Consider the following 11,735-nt stretch of genomic DNA (forward strand, 5'->3'; position numbering starts at 1 on the left):
TTGCTCAGCAACTCTATGAGCTGAGTTAGGATCTTTTCCTATATGAACTTGAAAAGAACAATCTTTGCCCCTAACCTTTTTCCAATTTCTAAATCCACCAACAATAAATGTATTTTGTCCCACAACCACATTTGGATTATGAAAGACAAAGCAGGGTAGACAATAAGCTGCATCTGTTGTAGGAGAATATTCAAGCCATTTTGAATTATTTCTATACCAAGAAGCTTGAAAACTACGATTCTGCTTTCCACTTTTTTTGAATGTCTCTAGAGGAGGTTGGTGCGGACCTTTTTTAATGTAAGCCCGTCGAATTTCATCACGTTGATTAACATGATATTCCCATATTTGTTTGCGTGTTCCGGGATCATAATCCAAAGAATCGAGGTCAATTCATTGAAATTGTGTTTGAGAGATTGGAACATTCGCATTTTCCGGAATTGGAACATCCGCATTTTCCGGAATTGGAATAGCAACATTAGTTGTTGGCAATTCCACGTTGACTTCAGAAGAATTTGAAGTTGAACCCTTTCTTTTGAAAAAATCAAGCATTGTAGTTGATTTTTTCATGATCTACAAATAAAATAAAAATTATATAAGAATTACCGTTATTTTTTTAAATTTGTGTAATAATTTCTTATATTATATGATTTATTTTTTTTTCTTTTTGTCTTTTGTCTGCCTTTAATATCTTTGTGTTTAAACTGCCTTTATTTATGTCTATGTGTTGTCTCTTCCTTTATTTATATCTTTTATGTTTTTTGTATCTTTGTATTGTCTCTTGTCTTCATCTTCCTAATTCTGACCCACTAACCCAAATATCCAATGAATCCCACTACACTGACTACAGACAGTCAAGCACTACTAACAAAAACTTTTCTTAACATTACTTTTTTGTTTTTTTGTTTTCTCCCCTATCGCTTGTCTTTGCCCAACAGCAACTCCACACCACTTTTCCCTATTCCCTATTATTATGTCCAACTAATGTCCAACACTCCAACTACCGGTCAACAAAGGCACAAAGCATCTGACTCTATCTCTTTTCTATTTCTTTTATCTATATAATGCAAGGCAGCAAGAGCCACAGCCCACAAACACAGTCACAAAGCCAAAAACCCAAAAAAAAAAAAAAAAAAAAACACACAGTTCAGTTCAGCGGCTTCAGCCGCAGCACAACACAAGCACCAAATCAGTTATCAGTAAAAACTAAAAACACAAACACCACAAGCAGTAGCACAGCTGCACAGTTTCTTAATTTCTTTGATTCTCAGAATCTCAGATCACAGATTCACAACACAAGGTTTTGAAATTTGAAGGAAAAGATAAGAGTTAAAGAGTAAATACCTGTGCTGTGATTCTGTGAAGGCTCGAAGCTGGGCTGGGCAGATCGGGAAACAGCAACCGGCGGCAGCAGCAGCAAGTTGATCTCGTCTCGCGTGGCGGCGTGGCCCGCGTGGGTCTCGCTCTCGCCGGCGTGGGTCTCGCTCGAAGCAGCTGGGTTCGCACTGACTCAGGGACTCTCTCGCTCTCGTCTCGCTCCCGTCTCGCTCCGTCACGGCGTCACGGCGACACCGCTGCCTCTCTGTCTCTCTCCGTCTCGCACTCTCGCTCGTAGCTCTTGCCTCTCGGTCTCTCACTTTCCTTTCTTTTTTTTTTTTCTTTTTTATCCTTTGGTTTTTGCTTTCTCCGTTTGGTTTTGGACTGCTGAGGCTGAGATTTTTTCTCTTTTTTTTTTTTTTTTTTTTTTTTTTTTTTTTTTTTTTGTTGTGGATTGACATGGGTTATGGCCTTATGGGCTCTGCTCTGCTCTGAGCTGGTCGGATTATGGGCTAGGGGAAGGGGGGTTCATGCCGGATGATGGGCTAGGGGAAGGGGGGCCGGAGCAAAAATTTCAGGGGGGCCCAAGCCCCTATTTTTTTATTTTGGAAAAATTTTACTTGCTAAAAAAATTTTTTTTTGGGCCCAGGGGGGGCTCGGGCCCCTTTTGCCTTGTACCTGGGTCCGTCCCTGTATGGTGTAATTGGAACGAAGTTCGTCGAGGTAAACCGAGTCAGGAGGGTGGGGCAATTTTGCACAAGGCTAGATTTCTACTCAACGAATTCCAAATAGCCAACTTCAGCATCACTCTACCTATGGCTTAGGTCTGTGTCCAATGGGAAGCTCCACGTCCTCCTTGGTATAAGCTTAAAGTTGACGGAGCGGTCTTCTCTAGCTCTCAAACGGCTGGTGTGGGGGCTGTTATTAGAGACGCCGAGGGAAGAGTAACGACTACTTTAAGCAAACACTTGCTTCTCCCATTGGGACCGCTGGAAGCTGAAGCTAAAGCGTTAGAAGAAGGTGATCTTTTTTGCCTGGGATGTAGGTATACTTGAAGTAATTGTAGAGTGTGAATCCCAGATTATGGCTGATGCTTTGTATGGTGTGAGTGAGTCACCAACTGTGATAAGTAATATTATTGAGGGGATTTGTCATAAACTTCTGGAGTTTAGACGGGTACAAATTTCTCATTTCAGAAGACAAGGCAGCTGGCCAACACACATTTTGGCTCAATATGCGAAGAATGTGTTTCATTATATAACTTGGATATAGGATTTCCTAGTATGAATGAGTCAGTTTTAACTCAAGAAGTATTGTTTTTATCTTCGTCTTAATGAAATTACGACATTTTTATCCACCAAAAAAAAAAAAAAAAAACCAAAAAGGAAAAAAATAAAAAAGAACTAGTCTGGATCAAGGTAACCCAGCGTGCCAAGAATAGTAGTGGATATTTTGAGAACCCAAAATCAACTATCTAGGCCTGTAGTTTTTCATTCAATAAAATGTTGGCTGTCTTTGTTGCCTTTGGGGTATTTCCCTTTTGATTACTAGATGTGAAATCTGATGTAAAGGAAGAGTCCTCTGAATTTATTGCTGGTTCTCTTTGATTTTTACTTCAATGGTTTTTTTAGTACCATTTTAAAATCTTTATAATGAGAATGAGGTCGTTCATCAAAAAAATATGTGAGGGCTTTAAAATGAAATCGAAAAGGCCGGGGAACACGTTAATAAAACCAGTCAAGTCAAAGTGTTGAATATGGCTGAACACCATTTTGCAAAATTCAAGAGGATAACATTGCAAAATGTACGTAACAGATTAAGATTTCAGCCATCCAACTAACGAAAAATCAACCCTTTTCATTCAAACTATTCGACATACCATCTTAGTTAAAATATGTGACTCTAAATTCTAAAAGACTAGAACGCCCCACAAATCTTATATATTTATATGGTTCACCCTACACCATATTTTGTTCATCTTAGCAAATATTTCTTTCTTATAAGCAATGGCAGCTAAGGCATTGAGTTCTAGTTTGGTGACCCTTCTCATTTGCCATCATCTTGTCCCCGATGTCAACATGTCATGCAGTTAGGTTTACTCAACGAGGTATCTATATAAATAATTCATCACCAATGTTTATATGTAATTGTTACTAATCGTGACAAGATTTTAAATTTTGATTTTGATTTTTGATTTGCATGCAGCTTCGGGACCAATATGTCCTGCTTGTGTTTGTTGCACACCTGCACCACCTGGCTCTTGTTGTCAGTGTTGCGCAACTCCTGTTGACACTCAATCTAAGAATGGCTCTCCATGATAGTACTATTTACATATTTCAGGACTCCATGAGAGCCAAATTTCAAGAATAAAAGTTGTTTATACAATGGTGACCAAGTTTCAATGTTTTATTATGTTGTTGTTGTAATTTGATACCAAATATATCAACGTTTTAATTATGAATTTCTGCAATTGAATATTGTTCATTTATTTTGGCTATAAGAGATGGAAACTCTGTTGTCCATGCTCATGCAATGTTTGCTGCTGTGATTAGGTCTAGTTTGTGTTGTAATAAATTCTCCCTCCGTCCTTTTTTGGAGGTGTGGTGGTTGAACATTTCCTGTGCTTCTGTATAATGAAGTTATGACTTATGACCAAAAAAATGTGTCACTATTTTATTATGGTATAATTTGCTGCCAAATAGATCAATCTATGTGCGATATTTCTTATTCTATTATTCGTTTCACAGGGAGCTGAGAGCAAATTCCCAATAATAAAAGTATTCTCTGCAATTTTGACTAAGTTGCACTGTGATTTTATTTTTCCATTAAAAAAAAAAGTTGCACTGTGTAACTGTGTTTGCATGTTGTGATTCGGGCTTTCTCATATCTTGGATCTATGTTGCTTTTCACCAAATATATCGAATTTGTTTTTTGCGGTACATGTATAGACACACAATTGTTGTCTATGTATTTGTTACGTATAATATAAATTATTATTCATTTGACAAAGAGGACTAGTGAGCTTACTTTGGTAGCTGTGTATGATGGGCTTGGGTAGGCATATTTGGATTGTTCATTGGGCTTCAGCTGGGCTGTTTATTTAGTCCAAGGTGCCTATGGGCTGTGTATGGTATGTCTTACAGGCTAAAGATGCTTAGGTTTATGGGTCATCAATGGGTGCTTGACGTAGTTGAATGAATGAGATGACATCATAAAACCATTTTCTCACGATGGGCCACATGTGATCTTAATATTACTTGTGAGATTCACTCATATAAGAGGCAAGTTATTATAAAGGTCCCTACCAAGTTTGGGCGAGGTTCATTTCGAATTGACGTGCTCCGTTGAGTCCTTCTGCAGGCCCGTGGAAAAAGCTTGGGTCCTGACCCAAAGGTCTTTTGCAAACCAGATTGGGACATGCAAGGTCAATCCCCTTTGTTAAGTTCTTTGATTGAAGCATTACTGAACCCACTCTAGTTCCAATCCGTCAATCTTTCTTCATACACAAATCGATAAATAGCCTAACTATCATTGTTCAAATAATTGGAGTACCAATTTAAAGTAGGCAAATTTCCTTATCAACCCCTCAAAAATAAAGAACCAATTTTGGTCATGGGACGTTAGTCTTTGAGGACACTACTTTTCAATTAAAGTTTTGTTTTGTAATTTTTTTTTTCCAATCATGCATGCTTACCGCGATCCACGAGTCAACAAAAACAGCATCTGAACTCTTCGACAAGCAATGGATACTTATCCATTAGTTGGGTGGAAAAGGTTGAGTATGAAAAGCGTGAGATTTTTGTTTTTTGGTTTGGTGCGATGGATGTTGAATGATGGAAAAGGGAGTTAGTAAAGACTTTCCAATCTGCCCACCAAAATCATCTTATTCTTACCATTGGGAGAAAAACATAGCATCCTCATTTATTCGTGTAAAAAAATATGTTTATTTTAATATAAAAACTATTTTTTCTATTCTATCTAACAAAATTTTCGAAATACCTACCTTTTAAGTTATTTATCCTAAACTCCATTTCAATCAAATATCATTTGTTTTTTTTTAATTGTTTTTCTTTTTTCAAACACCAAAACTATCAATCACTCTATTTATTCATCCTTAGGAAATGCAAAAAAAGTAAACAATTGAAACAACAGTGCTTGTGTATATTTACACAAGTATTGTAGTAAAAATGCATTTTTACACAATAAATATATAAGTTGATGTAACTAATTTTTTAGACTGGTTGGGCCAATTTTGGCCCAAAAGTCACTAAGCATGAGCTTACATGAATGCTCTATTTTATTTGTATTAATTACAGATTATAATGATGTATGACACTACTTTGGATGACATATCTTGTCTTTGATAAACTACTTGGATTCTTTACTTATAATATTCATTTAGGAAAAATTTATCTATATTTTGTTTAGGAACGTAAGTTCTTCACGTGGCAAACAAGTCATAGAAAGATTTTAGAGCTACCGTGCATCTAAGAACGTGTTACATTGAAATTTGGTCATTATTATGTGATTAACTTATTATTAATAGTTGGAGAATAGAAAATGTTGGGTATAGTTGTGTTTCTACAAGATGTGTTTGATAGAAAGTATAAAAATGTTAAATGAAAGAGAATAAATTGCTATTATGTGTTTGTGGGGGCTATGGCCCAAAACAACGAGTTGGGCCTTGGGCCCGTCTGAGGAGGCAACATGGCTTAAGCGATCCACGCTAAATCTATCTTGGGAAATAAATAAAATGGTCCGAGGAGGAATTCCTCCTCGAACACCGAAAATCCGGAGCAAAAGGGAATCCAAGCCACTAAAGCCCATCCTCTAAATACGTGAAAAGGAAGGGAGCACAAAATATCTAAGCAAAAGTTGCCACCACCACATTAAATACACTACAGCTACTTTCCAGGCCGCATTAACATGGAGAAGACCCCTGAACAGTGTTGCCTTGGCTACCGCAACTCACAAAGAACTGAAAGAGGTGTCTAATGGGACAGATGCTTAAGTGAAGGTTTGGATGATCGACAAGTGTAAAGCTCAGATGATAAGAAAAGACCTATATAATGTGTAGAAGTCCCCATAAGAAGGGGACGGAAAAAAGAAGGGAGACTACTGTAGCATGCAAATGAATCCTACTGCACTGACCTATATCCATAAATTAAGTTTTTAGCCCTATTAGTCTGGGTGATCTTTCAGTGCAATGGCTTTTGTTCTTGTTCATGTGTTCCCTTATCCCATGCAATATTCCGTTTAACTTATTTAAACCTAGTTATTTGACCCATACTCTACAAAAATTCATTGTGTTGCGCTTTTTGGACTAAGACTTACAAAATAGGGGTTTGGCAACCAAACTGTGGCCCTAAAGTATTTATTATATTAAAAAACAAAAAGAAGAAAAAGTATGAGTGATTTAGGCGCTGTTTGAAGTAGCCCTGTTTTGAGTCATAAGACTTAGTTCTCATCACTCAAACTGAGAATTGCATGGGACCCACTGAGAATTGAGTGTTTGGCTTGATTTCCTCTCTCTGTTTTCATCACTCAAACTCAGTTTGGGTTGAGTGAGAGTGATGAAAACTGGAAACACCAAATTGGTGTTTTTAGTTTCTGAGTTACATAACTCAGTGGCAAGATTGTAAAATTTTTGACCTCATGGAGCCCACAGCTTGTGTGTTATCTTGTCCGTTCAGAGCTATTGGGTATTACCGTTGCAAACACCACCACAGCCCCACCCAGTGCCGCCATAACACCACCACAACACCACCGAAACATAAACCCAGCCCCACCTAGCGCCGCCACAGCAACCCACCACCACAACACCACCGAAACACAAACCCAACCCCACCCAGCGTCGCCACAGCAACCTACCACCATAACACCACCAAAACATAAACCCAGCCCCACCCAGCACCGCCACAGCAACCCACCACAACAAATCACCACCAAAACACCAACTGAAACCCAAAAACCCAATCAAACCTGATCTCCACCGTGACCCATAACTCGATCTCCACCACTGAAACAACCCACCACTTTAAACCCAATAACCACCAATTCAAACCAACCAAAAATAGCTAAGAATGAAACAGAGAAGAGAAAAAAAAAATCAAAAACAGATTGAAGATGGGAGATACAGAGAAACCACCACGAGCCACCGTGAGATCAGTTCAAGCTCAGCCAAGATCGGTTCATCTCTGTGTCTAATTTCGTGATTTGGGTCTCTGATCTAAGGATTTTGAGTTTAGGTTTGCTATATTTGTGGTTTGGGTTTGCTATGCTTTCTTTTGGATTTTTTTTTTTTTTTTTTTTTTGGTGTGGCATCAGAGATAGCAAGACTAGATCGTCACCATTAGAGAAAGAGCAAGTCCAGTTTGGGTTTGCTATGTTGTGCTTCTGTGTTGATGTGGAAGGCGAGGGAAGAAAAGAAATAAAAGGGGTTTTCTGATGGGATGAAATGAAGGAGAAGAAAAAAAGAAAAGAATAAAAGAATCTGGATGCGCGGTTAGGAAACGACTTCACAACTGTGTATAGTTAGTGGGTGGGGTCCACAACTTTAGCAAAAAGTTGACTTAAAAAGATGAGTTATGCGATTGGGTTTTTAAACCAAACAAGAGTTTTGGGATTTTTCAATGAAAGTAGAGTTTGAGTTATGAGTTATGGGTTTTGGATTTGAGTTATGAAAACTGAGTACTGAGTTATGAAAACTGAGACACCTTTAAACCAAACAGGCCCTTACTAATTTTGTATTTTTCTTCTTAGTGTCATTTACTTCTCTCTTTCTTCTCCATTTGGGGGAAAAATGGACCCAATAGAAAATTCCACTTCATTTTATTTTCTCTCATATACAAAATAAATAAATAAATCTTATTTTACTTTATTCATTTTATATCATCTCTTTTCCGGATTCCAATCATCTATATTTCTTAAGGTATTCTATTAAATAGATTTCTTTAAATCTTAACCAATATTTAATGATTTAAGGGTTTAGATTTTGCTACGTCAGCATTTCATTAACAATGATCTTAATTGTTTTGTTTACAATATTATTTTAAGAGTATTATTAGTGGAATGCTAATATGGTAGAACCTAAACTCTTAAATCATAAAAGAATGGTTACAATTTAAAGAAATCTATTTGTAAAATACTCTATAAAATCTAAAAGATCTGAATTCTTCTTTTTCACCCGAACCAAACTTTGTAGGAAACAGCTATAACTATCAAGTGACTGCCTAATAAAAGGATTCTAATTAAGGTCATTTATTAATGACCCAATTTAGGGCTCCACTTCAGGAAAACAATTGCAAATTGAATAACGTGCATGCTGGATTGAGCCCCAATTTGGGGGTAATCGCCAAGTCAATTCAAGAGCCGACGTTTCCTTCCTTCATGTAACTTGTCTGCAATTTTTCTTTTCAAGAAAACAATAAAATATAAAATAAACTTATGGATTGAGCCCCAGTTTGGGGGCAACTGCCAAAGTTAATTTAAGAGACGACATTTTCTTCCTTCATGTGACTTGCTACAACTTTTCTTTCCAGAAAATCAATAAAATATAAAATAAACTTATCCTCAACAAAGTATGGCTACAAATTTCTAAAAAAATAAAAATAAAAATTAGCCACAAATTTGATTGCGCTTTAATTTTGTGTCAAGTGTACTTTTAATTAATAACAGTAGTCTTTATCTTAGAATTTTCATTATTTTTGGTTAATGATTAATGTAGTTCTAATCTTGTACACAAATGCAATATATGGACTATGATGCTGAAAGTGAGAGACGGCAGGGCGTGGAGAACTTCTATCATACCAATCACATTCACCAGACTTATGACTTTGTATGCAACTTACCCTTGCATTACATTTACTTCATGCCCATGTCACAACTTTCTTAGGAATTGAAATTTGTATAAACATTGTGTTTATAAGTAATCATGTAACTACAGGTTAAGAAGATGAGAGAACAGTATGGAAAATTGAACAGGGTGGAGATGAGCATATGGGAATGTTGTGAACTTCTTAATGAAGTTGTTGACGAGAGTGACCCAGACTTGGACGAGCCCCAAATTGAGCATTTGTTGCAAACCGCTGAAGCCATTAGAAGGGACTATCCTGATGAAGATTGGCTACACCTCACTGGCCTTATCCATGGTATTTATCCTGCTATGATTAGACATTTCGGTTTATGTTACATATATAGCTTAGGACCACATATGATGCATCGTTATTTATCCTCAAAATAAATAAATAAATAATTAAATATTCAAATCACAAAAAAAAAAAAAAAAAAAAAAAAAGCCAGAAATAATTGGAGTGAATAATTGGAGCTATCATCTAATTTGGTTCCTGCTTGTGTTCTAGATCTTGGAAAGGTGCTTCTTCTTCCTAGCTTTGGGGAACTTCCACAATGGGCTGTTGTTGGTGAGTATTGCGTTTGACTATAGCAATTTATGATACTAAGAAAATAGAATACCATACCAATTTGCCAATCTTAGTTACACAATCTCAAATCCGTTATGCAGGGGACACATTCCCAGTCGGCTGTGCTTATGATGAATCAATTGTCCATCACAAGGTAGCTTTTTCCACAAACTTTATCCTTCAAGAGATACATGGTTGCAAAGCGTTTGACTAAAAATTTACGAAACATTCTAGTCTTTGGTGGATCAAAGTTCAAACATCTGACCTAATGTTACATTCTGACCACAGTATTTCAAGGAAAATCCAGACCACTACAATCCTGCTTACAATACTAAATATGGAGTTTACTTTGAGGGATGTGGACTCAACAATGTAATGATGTCATGGGGACACGATGACTACATGTATTTGGTACATCTTTGAACTATAAAAAAATAGTTTAAATTTCATTGTATACATGAAAATCAATGTACTATTCATAAACTAGAATGAAAGAATCTGTAACTTTGGTATGTTATTGTCAGGTGGCCAAGGAAAATAAGACCACTCTACCTTCAGCAGGTCTTTTCGTCATCAGATACCACTCATTCTATGGTAAGTAGGAAATATGGACAAATGCTATAAGTATAAGCTTCCCATTTACATGAAATATGCCCTATTTTCTTATTAAATGATCTAATGGAAATATTTGATATTGCAGCCTTACATAGATCGGGGGCATATAAGCACTTAATGAATGAGGAGGATGTTGAGAATCTGAAATGGCTTCAAATATTCAAGTAAGACTCTATTTGGATGATGAATGATTGTCACTTTCTCCTTAAACTATAAATACTAAATGTCAATTTCTCTTTTCTTGTTCTTTTAATGTAGCAAATATGACCTCTATAGCAAAAGCAAAGTTCGAATTGATGTTGAGAAGGTCAAGCCATACTATATCTCTCTGATTGAAAAGGTGAGTACCATTTGAAGATTACAAGTTTCTTTATCACCTCAATTACTGGTTTCTTATTTGTTCTATGGGTTAACTTGTTACAGTACTTCCCTGCAAAGCTAAAATGGTGAAAAGTTGAGAGCTTTGAAGTTTGATGAGTCGATGCATGAGAGTGATTATCTTCTAGCTAGCGATTGAAGAAGAGATCATCTTACTTTTCGAGATGATGTCTATTTCCTATGTTTGGTAATTAATATGTTGTATTAATAAAAGGCAATAGTTGTGCTCTGTGCAGTTCTACTTTTTTGCCTTATAATAATCTTTTTTTGATAATATTGTGCAGTTCTACTTTTATTGCCCTTTAATAATCTCTGTTGACAATATTGTATTAATAAATGCGCATAAAAATTATCTTGTCTGGATCAAAAATGTCTGGGATATTGATGTGAAATGTGTTCCCATGCTTAAGCTATACAACAAGCTAAAAGCTCTTAAAGGGACTTTAAAGGAGAAAAATAAAAGAATTTCTTTGATCATCTTTCTCAAAAGATGATGAATGCTAATATGCAACTCGAGTTAGTTTAGATTTTTATTTTCCAAAAAATCCTGACTATTGGGGAGGGAAATGGATCGTCTGCACTTGTGTTAGTCCCTTGTCCAAGTTGAGGAAGTTTCTATAAGCATAGTCGAATGTCTAGTTGACAGTAATTAATGGCAACAAGATTACTGATCTTGAATTTTTGCTAAGTATGATTGTAGAGTTCTATAAGCAGTTGCTTTTGAGCATCAAACATCAAGCTTAATGAGGAGGGAATAGTTCATGAGTTGTTTCCAATCCAAATAATAGAGGAGTTGAAATTTTCCGTTCTACCCTTCAATATATAAGAAATGCTATTTTTTGTATGGATGATGCTAAAGCATGTAGTCCAGCTGAAGTCGTAGCACAATTTTTCAAAATGGCTTAGTCTATTATTCATAAGGATGTCTATAATTAAAGATATACAGTCATTTTGTAAATCTAGCAAGTTCATGGGGGGAAGTCAATGCTATTGTTGTGGCCTTGATCC

General features: G+C 36.4%; 1 protein-coding gene and 1 long non-coding RNA gene across 2 annotated transcripts; both read left to right on the plus strand.

Moving 5' to 3' along the window:
- The first annotated feature begins 3,248 nt into the window (after nucleotides 1–3,248).
- On the plus strand, nucleotides 3,249–3,948 carry LOC126725277 (uncharacterized). The gene is made up of 2 exons (XR_007655388.1): nucleotides 3,249–3,421; nucleotides 3,520–3,948. It is a non-coding gene; the product is annotated as an uncharacterized LOC126725277 (long non-coding RNA).
- Nucleotides 3,949–9,022: 5,074 nt separating this feature from the next.
- Nucleotides 9,023–11,087, plus strand: LOC126725274 (inositol oxygenase 1-like). The gene is made up of 9 exons (XM_050429837.1): nucleotides 9,023–9,151; nucleotides 9,260–9,464; nucleotides 9,675–9,734; nucleotides 9,836–9,888; nucleotides 10,023–10,145; nucleotides 10,259–10,328; nucleotides 10,435–10,513; nucleotides 10,608–10,689; nucleotides 10,773–11,087. Exons 1-9 carry the CDS (start codon nucleotides 9,059–9,061, stop codon nucleotides 10,797–10,799), a joined length of 792 nt encoding a protein of 263 aa, XP_050285794.1. The 5' UTR covers nucleotides 9,023–9,058; the 3' UTR covers nucleotides 10,800–11,087.
- The last annotated feature ends 648 nt before the right edge of the window (nucleotides 11,088–11,735 follow it).

The sequence above is a fragment of the Quercus robur genome, chromosome 5, assembly GCF_932294415.1.
Source record: "Quercus robur chromosome 5, dhQueRobu3.1, whole genome shotgun sequence".
NCBI classification, from domain to species: Eukaryota; Viridiplantae; Streptophyta; class Magnoliopsida; order Fagales; family Fagaceae; genus Quercus; species Quercus robur.

Bases quoted from the DNA above. Each gene is read 5' to 3' on its own strand.
- LOC126725274 (XM_050429837.1), top strand. From the start codon at position 9,059: ATGCAATATATGGACTATGATGCTGAAAGTGAGAGACGGCAGGGCGTG. The intron at 9,465-9,674 runs GTATTTATCCTG...CTTGTGTTCTAG, and splicing joins CCTCACTGGCCTTATCCATG to ATCTTGGAAAGGTGCTTCTT. The intron at 9,889-10,022 runs GTAGCTTTTTCC...TTCTGACCACAG, and splicing joins AATCAATTGTCCATCACAAG to TATTTCAAGGAAAATCCAGA.